The sequence below is a fragment of the Loxodonta africana genome, chromosome 12 (assembly GCF_030014295.1).
Source record: "Loxodonta africana isolate mLoxAfr1 chromosome 12, mLoxAfr1.hap2, whole genome shotgun sequence".
In the NCBI taxonomy this organism is placed as follows: domain Eukaryota; kingdom Metazoa; phylum Chordata; class Mammalia; order Proboscidea; family Elephantidae; genus Loxodonta; species Loxodonta africana.
The window spans coordinates 77,083,121-77,110,539 of NC_087353.1; the positions used below are offsets into that span (position 1 = coordinate 77,083,121).

The 27,419-nt window shown below is 41.6% G+C and overlaps 1 protein-coding gene across 1 annotated transcript in view; it reads right to left on the reverse strand.

Annotated features, from left to right (window-relative positions):
• The window catches only part of DNAH3 (dynein axonemal heavy chain 3), a 189,675-nt gene that overhangs the window by 109,010 nt on the left and 53,246 nt on the right, over window positions 1–27,419 (reverse strand). Inside the window, exons 19-26 of the mRNA XM_064294796.1 lie at window positions 26,194–26,285; window positions 19,124–19,238; window positions 16,306–16,422; window positions 14,307–14,486; window positions 12,581–12,717; window positions 8,551–8,752; window positions 7,314–7,406; window positions 5,542–5,652 (exon numbers count right to left, since the gene is read on the reverse strand). Of these exons, the coding sequence (XP_064150866.1) occupies window positions 5,542–5,652; window positions 7,314–7,406; window positions 8,551–8,752; window positions 12,581–12,717; window positions 14,307–14,486; window positions 16,306–16,422; window positions 19,124–19,238; window positions 26,194–26,285 (1,047 nt within the window). The remainder of the gene's footprint in view (window positions 1–5,541; window positions 5,653–7,313; window positions 7,407–8,550; window positions 8,753–12,580; window positions 12,718–14,306; window positions 14,487–16,305; window positions 16,423–19,123; window positions 19,239–26,193; window positions 26,286–27,419) is intronic.

Consider the following 27,419-nt stretch of genomic DNA (forward strand, 5'->3'; position numbering starts at 1 on the left):
ATCAGCTTGTCTGATTTGAAGAATTACTATGAAGTTAGAGCAATTAAGACAGCGTGGCAGTGACAAAAGGATAGACAATGGAACAGGGTAGAGAGGTCAGAAATAGGTCTACACATATACCATTTAATAGGTTTTTTAACAAATGTATCAAACAATTCAGTGGAGAAAGGACAGTTTCCATTTTTTTAACTAATAGTGGTGGAACAACTGAATATCCACATGCAAAAAAAAAAAAAAAAAGAACCCAATCTATACTTTGCTCTATATAAAAAATGGATCGTAAACACTAAATATAAAACTTAAAACTATAAAATGTCTAGAAGAAAACATGAAAGTTTTTTTGACACAGAATTAGGCAGAAGAAAAAAATTAATTGGATTTCATCAACATTAAAAATGTCTGCTCTTTGAAAGACACTGTTAAGTCATAGACTGGAAGAATATATTTTCAAATTGCATATCTGAAAAAAAATGTGTATATATAAATATATAGAAAGAGCTCTGAAAACTCAATAGCAAGAAAACCAACCTACTCACTCAAAAAAAATGGGAAAATGATCTGAACAGGCTAATGTTACCAAAGATGACAAATGGATGGTACATAAGCATGTGAAAAGATATTCAGTCTTACTAGTTATTAAGGAAATACAAATTAAAACTACAATGGGATAATACCACACATCTATTAAAATGGAAAAAAATCACAAATAACGATACCAAAAGCTGGCAAGTTTGTGGAGCAACTGAGACTCTCATTCTTCGTTGATGGGAATCAAAATGGTACAGTCACTTTGGAAAAGTTCGGCAGTTTCTTATAATGTTAAACATACAGTTACAACACACCTCAGTAATCCTAGTCCTAGGTATATACCCAAGAGAAACGAAAACTTACGTTCACACAAAAACCTGTACATGAATGTTTATAGCAGCTTTATTCATAATCATCCCAAACTAGTAACAACCCAAATTTCCTTCAACTGGTTCATGGATAAATATAAAATGAAATACTACTCAGCAATAAAAACAAACTACTAATGCACTCAATCTGTATGCTAAGCAAATAATCTGAGAAGTTGGACCATATGAAGAAGAATGAGGCATCAGGATTGGAGGAAGACTCATTAACAAACTGTGTTATGCAGATGACACAACATTGCTTGCTGAAAGTGAAGAGGACTTGAAGCACTTACTAATGAAGATCAAAGACCACAGCCTTCAGTATGGATTACATCTCAACATAAAGAAAACAAAAATCCTCACAACTGGACCAATGAGCAACATTATGATAAATGGAGAAAAGACTGAAGTTGTCAAGGATTTCATTTTACTTGGATCCACAATCAACAGCCATGGAAGCAGCAGTCAAGAAATCAAAAGACACATTGCATTGGGCAAATCTGCTGCAAAGGACCTCTTTAAAGTGTTGAAAAGCAAAGATGTCACCTTGAAGACTAAGGTGCACCTGACTCAAGCCATGGTATTTTCAATCGCATCATACGCATGTGAAAGCTGGACAATGAATAAGGAAGACCAAAGAAGAATTGATGCCTTTGAATTGTGGTGTTGGCGAAGAATATCGAATATACCATGGACTGCCAAAAGAACGAACAAATCTGTCTTGGAAGAAGTGCAACCAGAATGTTCCTTAGAAGCAAGGGTAGCGAGACTGGGTCTTACCTACTTTGGACATGTTGTCAGGAGGGATCAGTCCCTGGAGAAGTACATCATGCTTGGTAAAGTACAGGGTCAGCAGAAAAGAGGAAGACCCTCAACGAGGTGGATTGACACAGTGGCTGCAACAATGGGCTCAAGCATGACAACAATTGTAAGGAACACTGGGCAGCATTTCGTTCTGTTGTACATAGGGTCGCTACGGGTCAGAACTGACTCAATGCACCTAAGAACAACAACAACACTATCAACTCATCTAACAACAACACCACCACCAATGTACACAACAATATGGATTTATCTCGAATGCATTATACTAACTGAAAGAAGCCAGATTTGAAAGGCTATATACTGTGTGATTTTATATGTACGGTATTGTGGAAAAGACAAAACTACAGCAGCAGAAAGCAAACACTTTAAGGGCTAAAGTGTGCCTGATCTAAGCCTTGTTATTTTTACTCGCCTCATATGCATGTGAAAGCTGGACAATGGACAAGGAAGACCAAAGAAGAGCTGATGCCTTTGAATGGTGCTGGTGAAGAATATTGAATATACTATGGACTGCCAGAAGAATGAATAAATCTGTCTTGGAAGAAGAACAGCCAGAATGCTCATTAGAAACAAGAATGGCAAGACTTTGTCTCACATACTTTGGACATGTTATCAGGAGGGGCCAGTCCCTGGAGAAGGACATCATACTTGGTAAACGGTCAGTGAAGAAGAGGGCTTCAACAAGATGGGCTGACACAGTGGCTACAACAATGGGCTGAAAGATAGCAACAGTTATAAGAATGGCTCAGGAGCAGGCAGTGTTTCATTCTGTTGTAAGTAGGGTCACTGTGAGTCAGAAGCGATTCAGTGGCACCTAACAACAACAGCAACATAGAGGCAGAAAACAGATTGGTAGTTGTTGGAGGCTGGGAGTACAGAAAGTGTTTCACTACAAAGGCAATGAGAGAATTTTTAGGGTATGGAACTGCTCTACGTCTTGGTTGTGATGGTGGCTACACAAATGTATGCATTTGCCAAAATTAAGAACTATACAGTAAAAGGGGTATTATTTTACTATATGTAAGTTAGATTGCAAAAAACCAGAACTGACACCAACAAACAGACTGGGAAACTCTTTCAGATTAAAAGAGACACAGGAGATATGAAAACTAAATACAACACGCAATCCTTGATTGGATCCTGAACCAGAAAAAAAATAAAAAAGACATTAGTGGGACAATTGGCTAAATTTAAATAAGGTCTATAGATGACATAACAATAGTGTATCAATGTTAATTTCCTGAACTGGGTAACTGTACTGTGGTTATGTAAGATGTTAACATTTGGGGAATCTAAGTGAAGCGTATATGGGAATTCTTTGTATTGTTTTTGCAACATTATTTGTAAGTCTGTCACTATTTCAAACTGAAGAGTTAAAAAATAAAAAAAAGAATTAAAAAAAAAAAAAGTGAGACCACTGTGGGTTCAAACCTCACCTTTCCCACTTTCTAGCTATGTGATTTTGGGCAAAAGATTTTAACCCTCTGAACCTCGGTTTCCTTATCTGTCAAATGGAGATAATTACAGCTACCTCTCCACGCTGTTTTGAGGGTTAAACAAGATAGTCTATGTGAAGCACTTGGCACAATGTCGGATGTGAAGAAAGCATCCAATAAATAGTGGGAGTTATTACTGTTATGGATAATTAAGTACTTGGCACACAGCAAAGACTTTAAAAACAAACGTTTTTTAAGTCTCCCCATCACCTTTGACGTGTCTGCGAGACCCTTCCTGATAGGGCTATTCCCCACAACTCTCTTAACCATGTCCATTCTACAGCTTTCCTGGACCAAAGGGCCTTCAGCTGCAGCAATGCAGCCTGCTTCTCATCTTCAGACTTTGGCATGCTCCAGTCCCTCTCTCTAAAACACTCCTCCTCCTACTCTTTCCTTGGCCAACCCCTACTCAAATTTTAGTTCTCTCCTTGTTAGTTGCCGTTGAGTCTATTCCAACTCAGAGAGACCCCACGTGTGCAGAGTAGAACCTTCATAGGGTTTTCTAGACTGTGACCTTCAGACATAGATCACCAGTCCTGTCTCTCTGGGTGGAAGTGAACCGCCAATCTTTCAGCTAGTAGTCAAGGGCTTAACCATTTGCACCACCGAGGGACTCCTTAGGTCTCCCCTTAGACACTACTTTTCTGGGAAGTCTTCCCCAACCCTAACTATTCTCTCACTTCCCTCCTCCCTCCCTATGCTTCTTAGATCCCTGTACTTACTGCAGTTCTGTAAAGAGCCCTTTTATCTCCCCAACAAAACAAAACCAAGCCCATTGCCAACGAGTCAATTCTGACTCATAGTGACCCTACAGGATAGAGCAGAACTGTGCCATGCAGGGTTTCCAAGGAACAGCTGGTGGATTCGAACTGCTGACCTTTTGATTAGCAGCCAAGCTCTTCACCACTGAGCCACCAGGGCTCCCCAACTAGACTGTAAATCCAGGAGGGCAGAGACCATGACTTGTTCCCCTGTAATTCCCAGTATCACAGTCCCAGCAGAGAGCAGACGCCAAACAAATATCTGTTAAATGAATCATGAGTGCATGGCTGGATGGCTGATTACTCTGTTCCAATGCCTCCTGCCTTTAGGATGCCCAGGCCCATCACTCAGCTACCTGCACTCCAGCTTTGGGTGTGCGATAGGAGGTGTTCTCCTCACTTGACAGGCAGGAAAACTGGGGCACAGAGAAACAGTCAGAAAACTCGGAAGTTTCTACAATTTTTGAAGATTGAAACGGTACGTATGAAAGCAGCCTAATACATCTATTAGGAATTATCAGCATGGAATCTATGTAAATTTGAAACTTGGTCAAATACTCTGATGTTCTAATTTTCATGTATAAAGCAAAATATAGTAATGTAAAATACATTCTGGTTCACAGCCGATAATCTATAGGGGAATAACAGGAGGTCTGGTGAGATAACCGTGGGAAATAATACCACTGTAGAAAGGTTGGGAATGGAGTTACCACCATTCATTCTTTCAACATATGTTTTTTGAGCACCTACTATGTGCTGGGCTATGCATTAACCCTGGAAATAGAATAGTGAGCAAAACAGACATGGCCTCTGCCCTGTGGGGTTTAGAGCCTAGCATCTAAGTACTGAACCATTTACTGGCATCTCATTTAACCCCTCCACAGTACTAAGATGTGATGCTATTATTAATTGCCTTTTATGGACAAGGAGACTGACACTCAGGTTAAGAGTAACTTGCCCACACTCACAAAACTAATAACCCAATGTGTCAGGATTTGAACCCAAGTCCATCTAGGTCTTGCACTCTGAAGCACTGAAATCAATGGCAGGACTTGACTGAAAATATGTGAACCTGGATTCACACTCAGGAGAAGTGTGAGGATAAGCAGGCACTTGATTGCACTCGGTTTCAAGAGAGAGAAGGAAGGGCTGGGGTGGGTTTGTGTGGGAAGGGGGATGGTGAAACGGGGTCGTGGTGGAGGTGGAAAAGAGGAGAATAGGACCAGGTGGTCTCTTAGCCCAGGGTGAAGACAGGGATGGGTTGGGGGATCTTTGCTGGTGGACATTCTGACAGGTTTACCCCTGGAGGCAAAGGGGTTAATTGGCAAAGCCTGATGAGCCTCAGAATTTCTGTTTGGGAAGAACTATGAGAGGTCTTGCCCTATAGAACAGCCCCAATTCCAAATTCTCTACCCCTCTGTCCCCATGAAAACCCTGACTTTTGTGACACCATGGACCCCAATTATTTTTACGTAGAAAACATGACTACTGCAGTTCAATGCCATTCAAATCCTAATCAGGTGTGTGAATGTCTTCTGCAAGCTTCATGGCAGATTCACTTACTGGAAGGGTGTTTTCGACCAGGGCTTGGGACACCTCCTGGGTCCAAAAGATGGAAGAGACGCAGATAACCACCTGGCCAGGCCACTGCAAGACCCAGGAATTACGAGGCACCTGGGGAAATGCAGAAATGGCTGACTGAGTGAGGTATGCTGTCGGATCAGTTCATCTCGGTCATGTGTGATTTAACCTGACTGCTTAAGAACATCCGCCACCACCTCACTCCCACAACAAAAACAAAATCCTCCTCCATCTGCAGATGCCATGAGGTTTGAAATCTCTGGGATTACTGATTTATGCCATCCTCTTTATATTTTTTGAAAGAGAAGAAAATTACCAACAATCTCATCAATTCTTTGCATTTTTTTTCACGTTCCCATCCAGTGATTTTCTACCATACAGGGCAGTTCTACTTTGCGCTATAGGGTCGTTATGAGTCGGAATTGAATTGATGGCAGTGGGTTTGGTTTTTTTGTATTGTAGGCGATGTTCTGTTTTCAGAGAGTATTTACAATTGTTCTATTTAGTGGCTAATGACACTGCTGTGCTGTGCCACAGTTTTCTCAGCCATGCCCTCTACACCCACTTTTAGCTACAGATCAGGGGTCAGCAAACTATGGCCTGAGGGTTAAATCTAGCCTGCAGTTTAATTTTGTAAATAAAGTTTTACTGTAACACAGCCATGCCCATTTGTTTACATATTGTCTATGGCTGCTTTTTCAATACAAGGGCAAAGTGAAATTTTGTTGTGACAGGTATGTGGCCCGCAGAGCTGAAAATATTTATGGTCTGGCTTTTTACAGAAAAAGTTTGCTGACTATTAGTGTAAATGCTATTTCATGAAATAAGTTCATCCATGTAGCTGTTTTTCTTTCATTGAATTTCTGATTTAGAATATATCTTAGAAAAGAGGGTTGTCCTTTTATTTACAATGTGAATATTATGAGAGGGATAGCAGGGTCAGTTCCCAAATTGTTAACTGAATATTCTTCTGTGTAATGGAAGGGGCCCGGGAACCCGGAAAGTAGGAAGAAAAGGCACATAACATAGAGGAGACAGCACTGAAGATGTATAGTGTGCCACCTTGACATTGCCCTTGCTAGGGTCAAGTTGGAAGAGCTAATGTGACAGGTTCTTTTCTCTTATTAGTACCTTACCACCCTAAACCTGTGGGTACTCATTGAGTTATGCCATTCAAGGCATGTGTAATGGAAATGAAAAGCCTACAGGGGGAATGCTGAATTGGACCACCAATTGGCGTCAAGTCAGCTCCAACTGATGGCAACCATATGTGTGTCAGAGTAGAACTGTGCTCCACAGGGTTTTCAATGGCCGATTCTTCACAAGTAGATCACCAGGCCTTTCTTCTGAGGCACCTCCAGGTGAACTCAAACCTTCAATCTTTCTGTTAGCTGAACAGGTTAAACATTTGCACCACTCAGGGACTCCTGCTTAATTGGAAGGGACTCTAAACAGACCTCGTGCCATCAATTCCAACCCACAGAAAGGACTGGCCCGTAGCAACCAGAGGGTCCTGGCTAACAATCGTGTTAGCAGCTGCTTCCAACTGCAAACATCTTACCAGAAATATGTTCATTCCCCCAGAATTTACAAGGAAAGGAAACAGAGGTACAGGGTGTCAGGTGTCACCTATCAGGAGAGGACAGGTTTTGGTAGAAGGCAGAGAGGCCATTAGAATTGATCAGTTTAACCTTCCCCCCAAGTTCCCGTTACTGCAGCAGCATCTTGGCACGCGGACCCTCATTCTTGCTTACCTTGGCATATGCTTCAATCCCAAGTCTAATGACCTCTCGCATACTGGCCAGCATCATCTGCTCCACCTGCTGGAGCCACTTCTCCACCATGCCCTGTGGGGCAAGACACACAGACAGGCAGCAAGAGTCAGCCCAAGCCTGGAGAGAGGGACCGTGGGCAAAGCCCAGGTTTCTATTTGGACAGGGATGGAGGAGGCTGGAGATTCGGCCCCTTCAAGCAATAGTCTTTAATTATTTGCTTTACATTATTTACTGTATTCTAGGAAGTGCCTGCCTCTTAAAGAGGCAACGAAAGGTTTGAACACGTGTTGCTTTCGTGTTTTGAAACAGACAACTTCTTGGGAGGCAAACAAAGTCATTTATATTTCAGTTAATAAAATAAATTGTTCACTTACAATGAACAGTTCCAATTCATGCACTTCCCAGTGGTTCCTGAGCTTTGCTGTGCATTAGAATCACCTGGGGATCTTTAGAACATAATGGATGCCTGATTCCCACTCCCAGACACTCTGATTTAATTCGTATGGGATGCAACCTGGGCACCAGGATTTTTTTTTTTTTTTTAAAGCTCTACAGGTAATTCAAATGTGCAGCAAATTATTCAGTTTTAGAATTTTAGCTAACTGTAGCCGTTCATTTCAGGCACCTGTCAGCTAGCTGGTGTCTGGTTTGGTGACACAACTCTTGGTTGTTACAGCTTTTGTGTGTGGGTGGCAAAAATAGTCAATGACATGAAGCAAAGAGTGCTTGGCTATTTCCATTCTAGGGTGCTGTCTGGTTCAGCAGGAGCAGAAGTCATTTACATTTTCGTCATTATGTGAGGGCACATGTATGAAAGCCTGAGTTACATGGCGTCATATCTCTCACCAATGCCCCAGGAAGCTGCCTGAACGCATGGCCCTTCAAGTGGGCTCTGCTCAGAGAGATCTAAACATCAGTTGTTTGGATCTGATTCCTGCTATCACCTCCACGTTAAATTTGGCTGAAATCCCTTCCACAAATTTCGTTATGTCACTTGGATTGCAGTATAATCCCCATTTTCAAGACAGGCAAACTGAGGCTCAGTAAGATTGAATAACGTCCCAAAGCCACCCAGTTGTTAAGTTGTGGAACTGGGATTCCCACCCAGGCAGTCTGCAACTAGAGGCCAAATGCTTAACCAATACTCTCTGCCTGTCTGTGTTTTGCTCTGTTGTGGCGAAAAGAACCCCCAGAATAAATGGGGGCAGGGAGTTACTTTGGCTTTAGCTGGGTAGATTTTCTGTTTGAATGGAACGGTTTCTTTTTCCGAGCTGATCATGCCCTCGATTTCCATGTTTTCTGTAAAGTTCAGCTTGGCAATTCCCTCAAAGCACTTCTTCAAGTGTGGCTGGACTCGGAGTGGGTCCTTTGTCTCTGATAAGATCTCCAGCAGTTCATCATTTGACAGGAAGAAGAACCTATTTCAAAGCAAAGGAAGATGGCAACAGGAACCTCTTCTGTGAACTTCTATCCCCGACAAGGTGATGCTCCCCCACAGGTAGATCACACTCAGGTGAATACTAGATACGTCCTAGAGTCCTTTCTAAGGCCTACTCCCTTTGCCATTTTTCATCTAGAAGATGGAGATGGTGTTGACTCAGAGAATAAGAAAAAGTATGAAAGCTGGTACACAGGACTTTAATATGGGTTTTTGGGGGGTAGGGTGTTGCCAGCTGAAAGAAGCATGGATAGAGCTGTGGTTCTCAACCTTGGTTGTACATTTAAACCACCTAGAGAGCTTTCAAAAATACCAATGCCTGGGCCTCACTGCCCAGAGATTCTAATATAATTGATTAGGGATTGGGCCTGGGGATTTATATTTGTAAAATTCCCAGGTTATTCTAATGTGCAGTCAGTGCTGAGAACCAATGAGTAGGGGAAGGAGCAAGAGAAGACCCCACTGTCTTTCATTACCTCTAGGTATTTCAGAAAATGTTACAGGTTTGAAACAAGAAGTGCATGAAATAAAGAACCTATTTACATGCAGAAACCTTTACCATACTTTAAATTAGAGATAGTAAGACACCTTCACTCTTTTGTTCATACCCTAACAGCAGCAATAATGAATCTTTAGAAAATGTCCAAGGGACAAATCTCTACTGTGGCCATAGACTGACAGTTCCACAATGGAAGGACCATGTTAGTATGGTCTTCACTGTATGTGGTGGATGACAAAAATAGTCACAATACTTTGCAGCTCCTCTCATCAAGAGGTGGAGTCTATTTTCACATCTCTTAAGCCTGGGCTGACTGTGTCTTGCTTTGGCCAACAGACTACAGAAAATATGAGTTTGGGTAAGTTCTGAGCCTTGGCATTAAGACGTCTTGGAGCTTCCACTCTTGCTGCTCTTGGGAACCCTACGACCAGCACCATGCAATAAAGCCAGGCTAGCCTAGAGAACAAAAGCCATGTGGCTAGCCAATAGCCAGCCAACCACCAGACAAGTGATTGAGGCCATCAGCTGCCATTTAGCTGTACTCACATGAGTGACCCCCACTAAGACCAGAAGAATCATCCATCTGAACCCAGCCCAATTTGCCCATCCACAGAATTCTGAGCTAAATAAAATGGTTATTGTTTTAAGCTTCCAAGGAGTCCTGGTGGTGCAGTGGTTAAGTGCTTGGCTGCTAACGGAAAGGCTAGCAGTTCAAACCCACTAGCCACTCTGCAATAGAAAGATGTGGCAGTCCGCTCCCGTAAAGGTACAGCCTTAGAAAACCTATGGGGCAATACTACTCTGTCCTATAGGGTCGCTGTAAGTCAGAATTGATCTGACGGCAATGGGTTTGGGTTTTGGTTACACAACAGAGCAAACTAATACATTGCATCCGTAGTGTGGAACACATAAAGAAGCTCAATAATTATTTGTTCACCAAATGACTAATATTTAACGGGGAGGTTAATTTCTCCCCCCTACCTCCAATGAAATTCAAGCAGGGGGACCCTAATGATTTATATTGCCACTGTCTTCATCATATGTGACAATGAATAAGGCCCAAATGTCCATCAGAGTAATAATTAATATATTTACATAATTTAAAGTTAAAAGCATTATTTATGTAATTTAAAATAAAAACCATTATTTAGCTTCCTATATTTTTAAGATATATTTTTAAGACTCGACGGCACTGGGTTTTATTTTTAAGATAAAATTAATTTAAAATATGTGACTATCCATAACATGTTCAAAGTGTTTAGTGAGAGCGCTTAATTTCACTTAATAAAAATGCATAAATAAATATTTAGATATTCTTATCCATTCTGTGTGTGTGTGTGGTTTTTTTTTTTTTTTTTTTGAACTTATGGAGAAAATGTAGTCCAGAGAGGTTAAATGACTGAGCATCTTATCCAGACTGACTGGGCTTGAATTCCAGCTTTGCCATTTACCAATTGTGTCTCTTTGAACAGGTTATTGTTTTCGCATTTATAAAATGGAGTTAATAACAATGGTCTAAACCTTACAGGGTTATTGTAAGGATTTAATAAGTTAATACATGTAAAGCACTTAGAACAGTGTCCTGGCAGATAGTAAGCACTGTATTAGTATTGGCTATTATTAATATTTCCATTAGGAATAACTGTACTGGGCAGGGGTCTAGGAGCTAAAACCTTAAGGATTTCCTGAGTTTAATCTCTTTGCAAGTTCTGTGCTCCCAAATCTGGGTTCACTCCATTATCTGTGCTGTATTTGTGCATCCAATGTAGTGGCCATGAGCCACATGTGGCTATTTACACTAGAAAAATTAATATTAAATTAAAAATTCACTTCCTCAGGCACACTAACCACATTTAAAGTAGTCTGTAATCACATATGGCTAGCCAGTCATGATACTATGGTATTGGACAGCACAAATACAGAACATTCCAAAGTTCTATTGGACAATGTTGCACTTTATAATAGATAGCAAGGACATTTAGGAGTCCCAAACAAGCCACTTTTTTTTTTTTAATGGTGAGCAGGGTGCTAACTTTGACCCTATATAAGTGTCATGGATTGAATCGTGCCCCCCCAGGAGTGTCTGTTGGCTTGGCTGGGTCATGATTTCCAGTGTTGTGTGATTGTCTACCATTTTGTCATCTGATGTGATTTCCCTATGTGCTCTAAATCCTATCACTATGATGTAATGAGATGGATTAGTGGTGGTTATATTGATGATACCTACAAAATTAGATAGTATCTTAAGCCAATCTCTTTTGAGATATAAAAGAAAGAAGCGAGCAGAGAGACATGGGAACCTCGTGCCACCAGGAGGACAGTCCTGGGAGCGGTGCGTGTCCTTTGGACCTGGGGTTCCTGTGCAGAGAGGCTCCTAGAAAGAAAGATTGATGGCACAGGCCTTCCTCCAGGGTTGGTGGAGAGAGCCTTCCACTGGAGCTGGTGCCCTGGGTTTGGACTTATAGCCTGCTATATTGTGGGAGAGTAGATTTCTCTTTGTTGAAGCCACCCACTTGTGGTATTTCCATTGGAGCAGTGCTAGTTTTAGATGACTAGGACATAAGGGAACACTCAAATTTATTTTTTCTTAGAGGCCAACTGGGATCAAACCTAATAAGAGTCAAATGACATGGGTGACCAGCCATTGTGAGCTAGACAGGGATGAATTATCAGGAATGGTGACCCTCCTTTCTAGAACTAGCCCTCTAAAACTACTTTGACTTAAACTTAGAAGAACATTGGCTGTCTGTCATGGAAAGAGTCAAATATTTATAAACGTACCTACCAGAAACTAAACAATTTAATGGCAAAAAAAATTTAACTGACATTTCTTAAACACACAATCTAGGTGCTAAATGCTTTACAAGCATTATCTCATTTAATCTGCACAACAAATAGATGAAGTAGGGGACATTATTATATCCCTATTTTACAGTGGAGGACCTGAGGCTCAGATAGATTTGCTGAAGGTGTCACAACTATTAAGTGGAAGAGCTGGAACTTGAACCAAGATCTATCTAACTCCAAAGGCCAGGGCTCTTAATTGTGACTACTGTAGCCTCTTCAACGGGGGCAATGACCATGGCTGGTTGGCCAAAGTGTGGATCCGGTCCCCAATGGTTTCAACTTGACTATAAACAATGACCATAAATACATGCCTTACCCTGACAGCTGTCTCCTGAGGGAATGGAGAACCAGGAGAGGTTATGGAGACAGTTTGGTAGAAGCCATCTCTCAGTATGAAAAACGTAATTCCACCTATATATGGCTTAAGAGAGCAACTTCAAACAAAAGAATAACATTGACTACCTGGGGAAAAATAGTCTCTTCTTCTCCAAGTAATCATTTAGCCCCCTCTGGATGTCATCCAACAGAAGGTTAGCTTCTTGAAGCTTCTCATTCATCCGGGGCTGGTCAGCTGCCATCAGAACCCTGGAATCTTTTACCTGAGTTCAATCAAGAGAGGTGAAAATCACCATGGGTTTAACCTCTGACAAAAACATCATTATCCTGGGTTCTGAGATGGTCATTGTAATGAGTGTGTGACCAGCCCATCAACTAATGACCCTCCCTGTTCAGCTAACTGCCTCCTCAATCCCACAGGGGTGAATTCTTGGCAGTCATATAACATGACCCTTTTCCTTTGGCCATGGTTGACTGGGTCAGGGTTGGGCACCTGAAACAAACTGAGCCAATAATACATTAACTCTGGAAGTCTGGAATTCAGACCATGACATTCTATACTAGTCTGGACTGGCCCCTAGAATGAGGGGACTTCGGAGTTGAGTGAGGGTTGTCTTCCACCATCTGACTGAGTGGCAGAGCAGAGATTAAAGCAGAGAGAGATTGAAGCAGGTGTGGAAAAATGAGAAGGGATTAGAGGCACGGAAAGAGCACTCTGGGAGTTCCTGAAAGGTTTCTGGATTCTAGATCTATCATCTGTGAGATCTGGCTGCACTTTCTGCTCTTAGGTTCCATTCACTCAGTTTGTTGAGTGGGTTTTTGTTACTTGCAACCAAAGAACCTTAACTAAGATAGAATTGGCCGAAGCAAGGCACTATGAGAATTGGTTTCACTGGCTGGGCAGATATAAATTCCCACTTAGTTCACTCCTGCAAACAACTAGGACAGACATATTACCTTGAGACAAATTCTTTGTAAGTGTGCCCCAATTTGAGCATACTCAACTTAAAAAAGATGAACTTCTCAATAGATAACCACTGTCTGTCTTGTGCACCTGGTAAACTTCTCATCCTTAAAGACTTGGTTCCAATGCCACCTCTCCTTTGGAAGGCTTCCTTGAGAGTCTCAGGCAACTAAGTCACTCCTCTGTATTCTAAAAACTGTTTTGTATACTTCTATTATAGCTCTTATTTATCTAAGCCTGTCTCCCCCACAAGACAGTGAATTCTATAAAGATAGAAATCATATTGTAGTCATTCTCAAATATTTTCTGACTCCTATTACAAAGCTTGGGCCATCTTAGGTAGTGAATAAACATTTGTTAAATGACTAAGTGGTGAATGTGATAATTATTTGACTTCTAAAAGGATTCTCAGTCTATAAAGACTTTATTGTATTACCCTATAACAAAGTCTTCTACCTCATTAGAAATGATAACTAAGTAATACAAACTGTTAATAGTTGGAACCTTGGTGGTGAAGTGGTTAAGAGCTCGGGTGCCAAACAAAAGGTCAGCTGTGCTAATCTATCAGCCACTCCTTGGAAACTCTATGGGGCAGTTCTACTCTGCCCTATAGGGTTGCTATTAGTGAGAATTGACTCGACAGCAACGGGTTTTGTCCTGTTTTGCTAATAGTTACCTCTATGGAGGTGGGATTTCTATATTACAGATTTCTATGTTTGAATTTTTAATAGCAATGATAAATTTTGAAATTAGAAAAAAGATATAAAAACATCAAATTCACAAAAATCCAGTTTATATTCACGTTTCAAGTTACAAAGCACAACGAGGAATATCTGCATGGCATTCCACATTTCTGCTGGTGAGATTTGCTTGGGGGTAAAAACTTACCGCTTGGGACATGATTGACTTCCAGTAACCATCAACGATGGCAAATTTCCTGCCCTCTTCTGGCATCTGGGCTATGATGTCCTCTGAACTGAAGATAGGTTCCAGGTACAGCCAGGTGGCTTGGCACTTGAGCCAGGAATCCAAAATTTCCTGCACACGGACTAGCTTTTCTTCCCACTTCTGTGAATTTAGCATTCCATATCTAAATCAGTAACCTGCCACTTTGCATCACAGGCCCATGGACTGAACAAATGGATGGATGGATTCACTCACTCATTCATTCACTTGTTCATTCATTTAACAAGTACTTATTGAGCATCCTCTATGTTCTGGTCACTGTTGTAGGCACTGTGGATACAGTGATGAATGAAACAGACAAGAGTCCTTATTCTTGAAAATATTCCTTGATGGTTACAAGAGGGGGAGGGAGGGAGGGTGGGAAGAGGGTATTCACTAATTAGATAGTAGATAAGAACTACTTTAGGTGACGGGAAAGACAACACACAATACAGGCGAGGTCAACACAACTAGACTAAACCAAAAGCAGTTTCCTGAATAAACTGAATGCTTTGAAGGCCAGCATAGCAGGGGTGGGGGTTTGGGGACCATGGTTTCAGGGGACATTTCAATCAATTGGCATAATAAAATCTATTAAGAAAACATTCTGCATCTCACCATGGAGAGAGGAGTCTGGGGTCATAAACGCTAGCAAGCGGCTATCTAAGATGCATCAATTGGTCTCAACCCACCTGGACCAAAAGAGAATGAAGAACACCAAGGACACAAGGTCATTATGAGCCCAAGTGACAGAAAGGGCCACATAAACGAGAGACTACATCAGCCTGAGACCAGAAGAGCTAGATGGTGCCTGGCTACAACCAATGACTGCCCTGACAGAGAAAGCAACAGAGAACCCCTGAGGGAGCAGGAGAGCAGTGGGATGCAGACCCCAAATTCTCATAAAAGACCAGGCTTAATGGTCTGACTGAGACTAGAAGGACCCCAGTGGTCATGGCCCCCAGACTTTCTGTTGGCCCAGGACAGGAACCATTCCCAAAGTCAACTCTTCAGACAGGGATTAGACTGGACAATGGGTTGGAGAGGGATGCTGGTGAGGAGTAAGCTTCTTGGATCAGGTGGACACTTGAGACTATGTTGGCATCTCCTCCGTGGAGGGGAGATGAGAGGGTAGAGGGGGTTAGAAGCTGGTGGAATGGACATGAAAAGAGAGAGTGGAGGGAGGGAGCGGGCTGTCTCATTAGGGAGAGAGCAACTGGGAGTATGTAGCAAGGTGTATATAAGTTTTTGTGTGAGATATTGACCCGATTTGTAAACTTTCACTTAAAGCACAATAAAAATTAAAAATAAAGAGTCCTTATTCTTCTTATAGAGCTCATATTCTAGTGGAACAGTAATAATAATAATAGCTATATATACTTGCTGTGTGCCAGGTACTGTTCTGAGTGATTTATATATATGAAACCAATTTAATTTTCATGACAGCCTTATAAGGTAGCTATTGTTACAAGCCTCACTTCATGAATGCAGAAACTAAGATGTAACAGTTCAAGTACCTTGCCTAAGGTCAAGGTCACACAACTAATATACGTCAGAGCCAGAATTTGAACCCAGCTAGTCTGGCTCCAAGTCTGTGTCTTAGTTTATACAACTCCTCACAAACAGTAAGCAAAAGCAACCAAAATCCCTACTATCACATAGTTTACATTTGAGATTACTATAGTCCATAGGATATTTATATAACCCTCAAATGTCTTTTTATTTGGTGCTTTCAACATCTCTTTGGGCAGACTGTTGCAAAGGGTAACCATGCCATCCGCTTAGCTGGATGGTTATTACTTTCAGTCTTGTGTTAGTTTTTTTTTTTTTTTTTCTGGAGAGAATGAATTTCCTTGTCAAGAAACTTGAAAACCTTCAACCTCCTCTGAGAAACCCAGGGCAGATGGGATGTCACAAAACATTCAACCTCATTTCCTCTTACCCGGCATTCTGCTTCTATCGGTTTGATGAATGGCGAGCCACACATGGTCTGGGTCTTTATCACGTGATCATCGAGTAGCAGTTGAATGTCATCAACTGCACATAAGATGCTTGTATCCTGCAAATAAAGATGCCCCACCCCATCAAAATCATGAGACCTCTGCTCTTGATGATAATACCAAAGGTCTCACAGATCAGATCTCTACCCCAGTGGGTCAGGAATCTGTTTTGCAGTAGATGGAAAATTCCTATTTTCTTCCTTGAAAATGTTGTTAAAGACATTTATAAGCTCAGACACTGTTGGGGTGGGGTAGAGTTCTACCCCTTTCCCTAAGCTGCTGCTCATCTGCCCACTTGCTTCCTGGCTCTCCCTCAGTTAGCATCAGGTGATAATCTGACTGGTTAGGCCTAGATCTGTGGTTCCCGAACTGTACACCAAGGTGCCCAGGGCACTATAACAAACCCCCAGGAAATAATTGTGGTTATTTAAAAATACTGTACATATATTTTTTTCAAACAGCTGCTAAGGTGATAGGACATAAATACTTATTTGGACCTAATTACTTAATAAATGAAGCTGGTAGGTATTTCTTTCGGCCTAAGGGCACCATGGAAAAAGTACTTAGACACAAAAGGTATTGTGAACCAGAAAGTTTGCGAACCTCTGCCTTGTACATTACTGGGCCATTTGGCACAGTGGTTAAGTGCTTGGCTGCTAACCGAAAGGTTGCAGGTTCAAACCCACTAGCCACTTTCTCAAGGGAGAAAGATGTGGCAGTCTGCTTCCATAAAGATTACATCCTTGGAAACCCTTTGGGGGCAGTTCTACTCTGTCCTACAGGGCCAGTGTGACTTGGAATCGACTCAACAGCAATGGGTTTTTGGTTAGGGCTATGGTGCTTTAACAGGAGCCCTGGTGGGCAGGGGTTAAGCACTCGGCTGCTAACTGGGAAGACAGGGGTTCGAACCTACCAGTTGCTCCACAAGAGATAAGACCTGTCAATCTGCTCCAATAAAGATTACATCTCACGAAACCCTATGGGGCAGTTTTACTCTGTCCTACAGAGTTTCTACAAGTGGGAATCGACTCAAGAGCACACAACAAAAACAACTGTGTCTTAAAGGTCAGTCTCTGTGGATAGCACTTTCCCTCCTGGGTCCAAATGGCAAGCAAACTGACAAGGGTCTGTGCCTTGGGGCAGGCTTCGTCCTTCTGTTTTCAGTCCCTTCAAGCCTATGTCTGGGCTGGGAAGTTTGGTCCAGGACATATTCTCTCATCTACTTTTTACCAATAGCTTTGCACTGGGAGGCTTGTTAATAAAGAGGTACCTTGATTTCAGTTTTGCTGTTGATCCTTGTCTATAGCTACCTCAGTCCTAAACCCTGAGGATCGCGCAGGTGTAAATCAGCTGTTCCCAGGTCCTCCAGCTTAACTCCTCATCTCAGCCCAACAGCCTCTAGCAGTATCTAATCCAATCAGATCATGGAGCACCAAGCTTAAGGTAGATGAAACATGGGCTTCGGTACCCATGGTGGCCTGTTTTCTCTGGCAGAGGCCCAGGAACTAGCCCGTGTGCTCTCAGCTCTCATCCCTTCCATTAGCTCCTGCATAGTTCTTATCCAAGTAAAATTAAGGCACCCTGACTATTGAAACTGGAGGGGAAAGAAGTCACAAAAGGATAACATGCAGCTTTGGGGGTGGGGGGAGAAGTATAGGAGCCCTTAGCGTTTTGGTTCTCAACCCAGGCTGCACATTAGAAAAACCAGAGGCCTTAAAAATATAAATGTCCAGGCACTCTGGGGTGGAGGGACCAGGAAGGATTTTTTAAAAGCTTCCCAGTGATGGTACTGTGCAGCGAGAGTTGGGATGCACTGCCTTAAGAGCTGATGGTCTGCGCTACGAGAGTTCTGGCCTATTGCCTCGGTGATTTGCAGCTCAACCAGAGCAGCAAACACCTCCATCCCAAGAGCAAGCCAGACCTTAGAGAGAGTGAGCAAACACTGCCGGTTTATGTGCCTCCACATGCCCTGCACAAACTCGTAGGTTCTCTACAAAGGCCAGTGAAAAGAATTAAGTCTAAAAACCAATGAGTTACCATTGAGTCGATTCTAACTCATGGCCATCCCTGGGTGGCGCAAACAGTTAACACACTTGGCTGCAGACCAAAAGGTTGGAGGTCCCAGTCTATCCAGAGGTGCCTTGGAAGAAAAGCCTGGTGATCTACTTCCAAAAAATCTGCCATTGAAAACCCTGTAGAGCACAGTTCTACGCTGACACACATGGCGTCACCATGAATTAAGTCTACTTCCTTGAAATTCAAAGGGTGGTCTAGAGGCCACAGCTCCACCATCAACCTGGGAGCTTGTTGGAACCGTACAACCTCAGGCCCCGCCCAGACCTGCTGAATCTGAACCTGCACTTTTAACAAGATCCTGGGGTGATTCCTCCACATATTATCTTTTAAGAAATGCCAGCCTAGGCCCTTGTCTACTCAGCTATGCTTCTGAGGGACTAGGAGAGCTTGGGATAGGCACATAGGCTGAGCCCTTCCTGGGAGATGCTAATTCAGGAGGCCGGCTCAGCTCTCTTCCACTGAGAACGCTTCTTGCTCCGGATCAAAAGGCCCTTCTGGTATGAAAAAGCATACCTTGGTGGTGACTGGTAGGAAGGTGACTGGCCCCAGAGGGCAGACAGGATGAGATAATCTAGATGTTAGGGATGAGAGTCCTGTTACTACTCGGAATGAATCACCTCTGCAATCTACTACATAGAAAACAGGGCTGCTTTCAGGGGGCCCCGCAGTTGGATTCAGACTCACGGTATCTCTGTATTTCACGAAACTGAACGTCATGTTAACCCAGTCCAACTTCATTCTGTCCAAGTTTTTCTCCAAAGAATATTCTTTACTGGCTGCTGCACCAATGGGTTCCAGTCTAAAGAGAAAACACACCAACAGTATCAGCAACAGGAAGAGCAGAGAAAACATGCCAAAGGAGGAATTTCAGCTCAGCCTTCAGAGAAATTCAAAAAGCCCTTAGCTTTACCAGAATGTTTACCTAGCCCAATCTAAGATTCGCCAGCTGCCACCACTGCTTTGCAGGGTTTCTCACCCTCAGCCTATCAACATTTTGGGCTGGATAATTGTTGTGGGAGCTGTCCTATGCACTGGTAGGATGTTCAGCAGCATCCCTGGTCTCTGCCCATTAATTGCCTGTAGCAGATCTCACCCCTCAACACTCCAGACCCCTCTAATTCCTTACCCTTTTCCCCGACTCTCCACTCTACCAGGTTCAACAACCAATAATGTCTCCAGACGTGACCAAATGTCCCTTGGGAGCGGGAAATCACCCCCAGTTGAGAACCACTGTTTTAAGGTCACTAAAACAAGACTTCTTTTTTCCATTTTTATTTACTCCTTACTTGCCTACCTTCTGATATCTTATTCACATCTTGAACTTATGTTAATTTTCTTAATTTTAATTTTGGTGCAAATATACACAGCAAAACCCACTCCCATGCCACAGTTTTTGGACATAATGATCAATGACACTGGTTGCATTCTTCACATTGGGCCAAACTTTCTCCTTCTTTCTCTTCTAGTTGTTTCACTTCCTTTATTTAATCTCCCGGCTCCCCAGCCTTCTTATCTATGCTTTAAAATAGCTGTTGACCCTTTGGTCTTAATTTTTTTTTAAAGAAATACAGCACTCAAGGGTGACAATCTTTACTCTTTGGGCTAAACTGTTATTTAGTTTAAAGGTGACTTCAGTGGATAGTTTCAATTCAAGGTCTGAAGAGCAACCCAGGACCATAGTCTTGGGACTCCTCCAGCCTCAGCAGGTCCAGTAAGTCTGGTTTCTTTAAGAATTTGAAGTTCTCTTCCACATTTTTCTCCCTTCTTATCAGATTCATCTATTGTGTTCCCGATCAGAACATTCAGTAGTGATAGCCAGGCACCATCTAGTTCTTCTGGTCTCAAGGTGGAGGAGGCAGTGGTTCATGTGGACAAATTCGTCCTGTAGTTCAGTTCCTTCTCTGATTTTTAGTTTTCTTTCTTTCTCTTTTGTTCCACATGATAAAAACCAATGCAGTCATGCATCACTTAACGTCCACTATACGTTCTGTGAAATAGGACGTTATGTGATTTGGACATTGTGTGAATACCATATTATATACCAGCAGTCCTCAGGTTATGAACCTCCAACTTACATACAATCTGTAGTTACGAGCCAAGCCCCATAAAGCCAATTATATTAAAAATCTGAGGTACATACAATGATTTGTAATAACAAATGGGCACTACTTTGTGACGGGCATGAAAACATTATTATTATTGCTGGATTATGTTAAAGATGTTTTAGTGTACCTGGAAGTGTTCCTTTAATGTTTTTTACGCATAGAAAGGTACATTATATGCTAAGACAAACATTTAACTAACTGATGTTAGATATGTCTACTATGTCCTGTTCTCCAATTGGGTTTTCTGAACTCCATTATAAACTTATGGGACCATGGATGTATATGCAGTTGGATGTTGTCCAAACAGATGTTATGTGGTGCATGGCTGTACTTGTATCTTAGATGGCCGCTTGTAAGCTTTGAAGACCTCAGACCTCACCATACTAAGGTAGAACATAAACTTTAAGAACTATATTATGCCAGTTGAATGGATTGTCCCATGAAACCATGGCCCTAAACCTCCAAACCAAGAGAACTAATCCCATGAGGTAATTGGTTATGTCTATTTAGTATCAGCATCTGTAATCCTCCCTTTTTTGGGGGGTTGCTGTTATTGTTGCAAAATCATACACAATCTAGCATTTGCCCATTCATCCCTTTACGTACAGCTTATAGACATCAGTTACCTTGCAAATTTCACCCATATTCAGTGCCACTTTTCCCATTCCTATAAACCTTAAAGTGACTACTACCTAGGAAGTACTTCTCCCTCTTCCGCCCACCCGCCACACCCCCACCACCCCTGGTAAGCACAAATGAAGGTTAGTTTCTGCATATTTACCTATTCATGTCATTTCATAAAAGTGAGAACATACAATATTTATTTTGTGTGTGTGTGACTGACTTATTTTGCTCAACATAATGTCCTCCAGGGTCATCCACTTCGTAAGATGTTTTGGGAACTCATTTTTATTTATCACTGAGTAGTATTCCATTGTATGTATGTACCACATTATACTTGTCCATCCATTGATGGGTATTTAGGTTGTTTCCATCTTTTTACTATTGTGACTAGTGCTTCAATGAATACAGGTGTGCATATGCCTGTTCATGTCAATTCTATCAGATTCCTAGGGTGTATACCTAGGAATGGAATTGCTGGGTCATATGGTAGCTCTACTCTAGTTTTTTTTTTGAGGAAACACCAGACTGTTTTCCACAATGGCTGAACCACTTTGCATTCCCACCAGCAACAGATGAGGATTCTAGTTTCTCCACATCCCCTTCAACACTTGCTATTTTCCTTTTTGTTTTTAATTTTAGCCACCCTTTTTTTTTTTTTTTTTAGTAGGAGTGAGATGATATCTTATTGTGGTTTTTATTTGCATTTCTCTGATGGCTGATGACATTGAGCATCTTTTCATGTGTCTGTTGGCCATTTGCATATACTCTTTGGTGAAGTGTCTGTTCATGTCCTTTGCCCAGTTTTTGATTCGGTTGTCTTTTTGTTGTTAAATTGTAGAGTTTTTCTATATATTTTAGATACTAGGCCGTTATCAGTTATATCATTCCCAAAGACTTTTTTCCAATATGCATGTTGTCTCTTTACTCTTTTTATAAAGACTTTTGATGAATATACCCATTCAGTTTTATGAGGTCCTAGTTATCTATTTTGTTTTCTGTTGCTCATGCATTCACAGTTGTTGATAGTTGATAACCTATCCTTGAAAAAAATTAGGTCCCAAAGCTTTTGCCTATATTTTCTTTCAAGAACTTTATTGTCTTAAATTGGACATTTAGGTCCTTGATCCATTTTGAATTCCTTTTTTTATATGGCATGAGGTATGGATCTTCTCTCTTTTTTTCTGCATGTTGAAATCCAGTTTTGCCAGCACTATTTGCTGAAGAGACTGTTTCTTCCTCACTGAATGGATTTGGATTCTTTGTTGAAAATCGGTTGACCATATATGGTTGGATTTATTTCTGGGTTTTCAGTTCTATTCCATTGGTCTATGTGTCTATCATTAAACCAGTACCAGGCTATTTTGATTACCATAACTGTGTAATATGTTTTGAAGTCAGGGAGCATAAGGCCTCTTACTCTGTTCTTCTACTTCGAAATTGCTTTGGCTATTTGGGGTCTCTTATCTTTACATATAAAATTAAGAATTTAATTCTTCCATTTCTGTAAGCAATACTGTTGGAATTTTAATCAGGATTCCATTGTATATGTAGATTGCTTTTGATAATATTGACATACAGACTGTATTAAGTCATCCAATCCATGAGCACAGAACATCTTTCCATATATTTAGGTCTTCTTTATTCTGTTTCAGCAGTGTTTTATAATTTTCATTGCGTAAGTCTTTCATATCCCTGGGTAAATTTATTCCTAGATATTTTATGTTATTAGTTATTGTAAATGGAGTTGTTTTCTTAACCTTCTTTTTAAAATTTCTCATTGCTGGTGTATAGAAGCCATTCCAACTGATTTTTGTGTGTTGACCTTGTAGCCTGCAACTTTACTAAATTCCTCTATTAATCCTAGAAGCTTTTTAGTAGATTCTTTGGAATTTTCCTATATACAGGATCATGTCATCTGCAAACAGAGGTAGTTTTACCTCTTCCTTTCCAATTTCCAATCTGTATACCTTTTATTTCTTGCCTTATTACTCTGGCTAGGACTTCAGGTACAATATTAAAGAGGAGTGGTGAGAGTGGGCATCCTTGTCTTGTTCCTGTTTTCAAGGGGAAAGTTCTTAATCTTCCTCCATAGAGTATAATGTTGGCTGTTGGTTTTTCATAAACACCTTAATCATACGGAGGAACTTCCCTTTTATTCCTATCTTGTTAAGAGTTTTTTTAATCAAGAAATGGTGCTGGATTTTATCAAATGCATTTTCTGCATCGATTGAGATGATCATGTGGTTCTTTTCTTTTGTTCTATTAATGTGGTGTATTACATTGACTGATTCTCTAATGTTGAACCAACCCTGCATTCCTGCAATAAATTTCACTTGATCGTGATGTATAATTCTTTAATATGCTGTTGGATTCTGTTTGTTAGTATTTTGTTGAAAATTTTGGCACCTAAATTCATAAGGGATATTGGTCTGTAGTTTTCTTTTCTTGTGGTGTCTGTCTGGCTTTGGTAACAGGGTAATGCTGGCTTTATAGAAAGAGTTAGGGGGTATTCCTTAATCCTCTACTTTTTGAAAGAGTTTGAACAGGACTGGTGTCAGTTCTTCTCTAAATGTTCAATACAATTCCCAGTGAACTTGTCCGGTCCTGGACTTTTCTTTGTTGGGAGCCTTTTTATTACTGATTCAGTCTCTTTGCTTGTTATAAGCCTGTTGAGGTTTTCTACTTCCTTTTGAGTCAGTTCAGGTAGGTTATGTGCTTAACTCGTGTTAATTTACATGATGTTTTTGCTCCATTTCCTGCTCCCCCTCCTTTTAAAAAACACCTGCTATTCTTCCTGATACACTGAGTCCACCCAGCTACATCCCTTCTGTTCCATAGAAAAGTGCCTTGCGGAAGACAAATTCCATTCTTCTTATTTCCGTAAAAAGCCTCATACCTCAGTAATAGGTAGTGGTTGTGTACATGGACGTTAATTCCATTCACATGACACGCCTTATCTCATTAACCCTCACAATAACTCTAATCACCTACCTACTATAATTCTTCCCATTTTACAGATAAGTACACTGAGGCACACAGAGAGACACAGCTTGGCCAAGGCATCCCCATTTCTGGATTCATCACAGTTAAGCACACTCGCATGGAGAGTAGCAGAGCAGAGGTGTGTTTGCTCAGGCTCTGTCTCCTGACATGGGTTTACTTTTTAGGCAGTAAAGGGTAATCTCTACATGGGCTCAAATCTTGAATTTGTTAGTTACTAGCTGTGACTGCTGACTAGTTACTTAACCTCTCTAACCTTCAGTTTATTTCCTCATCTGTAAAACAGGAATAATATTAGGTAGAACATTAGGTTGTAGTGATGGTTAAATTTGTTAATGTATATAAAATTTTTGGTGAAGTACAGGTGTTCAACAGCTGGTGTCTCTTGGAAGCACCTTATTTGGGTAAAGCTAAGGATCCTTAAGAAAAGTTAAATTTGGTAAAAATGCACATCTCTAGGCCTGCTCCTTAAGGAGGGACAGTATTGGTGGTATAAGTAGGCACCAGAGCATTCAGGTGGCAGAGAGATTAGGGGGCTAGGAAGTAGCTTAGATTAGACCTGTTCTGCTGCTGTATGGAGCAGGAGTTCTCAAACTCCAACACGCATCAGAATCAACAGGAGCAGCGATCTATACATATTGCCACATATAATGTGAACCATCTTTGTCATTTTATATAATCTCATATTTATATATGCACCACATACGTAATTTTAAAGTTTCTAGTAGCTACATTTTTTTTTACATTTAAAAAGCTTTAAAAAAAAAAAAGTGACATTATTTTAAATTCTTTTTCCTAACTGAATATATCCAAAACTTATCATTCCAACATGTAATCTATATAAAAAACTTAATATGTTTGCATTCTTTTCTTTGTAAGTCTGACATCTAGCAGGTATTTTACATTTACAGCCAAAAAAACCATACCCGTGCCACTGAGTCAATTCTGACTCATAGCGACCCTATACACTTACAGCGCATCTCAGTTCAGACAAGCCAGGTTTTAAGGGCTCAGTAACCACCCGTGGCTATTGGACACTGACATGGAGGATTTGTTAAGGCACAGACTGCAAGGTCCACCCCAGAATTTCTGATTCAGCAGGTTTGGGGTGGGGCCTGAGGATGAGCCTTTCTAAAATGTAGCTGGTCTGAGGACCACACTCTGAGAACTACCCCATCAAGTTAGACCCAAACCCAGTTGCCTAACAGCGTCTCCAATCCAGGCAGGCGATGCCGTGCTCCCCATCTAACACCCCGCAGGAAGCGTGGAAAAACAAACAGCAACCTGAGAAACTCTAGTTCTAAAAAACAGCAATTCAAATAGTACAAATTCTAGAACACAAATTCCTGGGGCATCTGGAGAAGGGGAGTAAGCAAGCACTATATCTGACAACATTCTGTTGTGATCCGTGGTGCTTAGGGTCGAAGAACTTAAAAAAAAAAAAAATTCCCTTTGAAATAAAATCTTTGACTCAATTTTCTAGGCACAATCTGCCATTTAGATCTGCAGCTGAAAACTGGGCATCACCAGTAGCTATTCGGCCAAAGTGGAGGTTACTAAAGTGTCTTAAAAACCCGTTGCTGTCAAGTTAGTTCCAACTCCTAGCGACCTTATTGAATAGAGTAGAACCGCCCCATAGGGTTTCCAAAGCTGTACACATCCTTCTTCTGCAGAGTGGATGGTGGCCACCACCACGGCTCCTGTGAAAAAGTTTTAAGTCACTCTAAACCGGGGCGGGGGGGGAGGGAACTTGACTTGAGGCCAATTATATCATTACGGGGTCTTACAGCCCTAGTGGTGCAGTGGTTAAAGTGCTAGGCTGCTAACAAAGTTTGGCAGTTCATACCCACCAGCTGCTCCGTGAGAGAAAGATGTGGCTGTCCAGATTTACAGCCTTGGAAACCCTATGGGGCAACTCTATAGGGTTGTTATGAATCAGAATTGACTCTACAGGAACTAGTTTGGGTTACAGAGACTCTGATCAAAAAAAAAAAAAAACTTCCCAAAGGAAGGGACGAGCCTTACTTTTCAATGAATTTGCCAAATCCCAATTCCAGCATATTTAGGAGGCAAGTCGTTTCGTTGGGCTTTATTTCATAGCCGATAATCTCACTGATCTGCAAAGAAAAGAGAAAACAAGTGCTTATCGTACAAGGTTGCCCAACAGAACATTCTGTGTTGAAAGAAATATTCTATACTGTCCAATACAGCAGTCGCTGTAGCTAGTGTGACTGATGACCTGATTTTTAAATTTATTTAAGTTTAATCGATTTAATGTTAAATGTAAATAGCACATGTCACTGTTGTGTGCTGTCGAGTCTCTTCAGACTCAGAGCAACCCTACAGGACAGAGAACAGCCCTATAGGATTTCCTATGTTATCATCTTTATGCAAGCAGGTTGTCAGGTATTTTCTCCCTCAGAGTCGCTGGTTGGTTTGAACTGCCAACCTTTTGGTTAGCAACTGAGCGCTTAACCACTGCGTCACCAGGGCTCCTTCACAGTCGAGTCGATTCCGGCTCTTAGTGGCCCTATACAACAGAGTAGAACGGCCCCAGAGGGTTTCCAAGTCTGTCATCTTTATGGAATCAGACTGCCACATGTTTCTTCCGAGGAGCAGCTGGTAGGTTCCAATTGCCAACCTTTTAGTTAGCGGCCAAGCGCTTAACCATTGTGCCACCAGGCCCCCACTCACATGTCGCTAATGCTACCGAATTGCACAGCATGGATCTAAGGGATCAGGAGCCCACTCTGCATTATATCTGGTTTACTGAGGGATGGCCTCTCTACCAGGGTGCCAGCACCGTAAGGGCCAAGACTGGGTCTGGTTTGCTTTTGTGCTCCCAGGGCCTAGTGCAAGGTCCAGTCCATGACAGTAGTTGCATTCAGTATTTGCTGAATGAAAGAATGGAGTCAAGAGTACATGAGACAGGCAGACCTCCAAATTCTGGAATCTGAGGATGCTACGGAAGGACGAAGGGCCCTCCATTTAAAAATTTCTCCTTCCACCCCAGTGAGCTAATTTGTGGGAGATCTCCAATTCCCTTGGATTAACAACTACCCCAGGCTTATCTTTTAAGTGCAAATACCCCTGAGAAAGGTCTCAAGTGAAGCGTCTGATGGCTTTTGAAAACTTTTCTCAGGGGTTGAGAGATTTGTGTGGAATGAGGGTCACGTGTGCAGAAGACAAGACCAGCACGCTGGAAGGGGAATGAGGTGCCATGAAAAACCTGACCTACTGCTCCTTAGAAG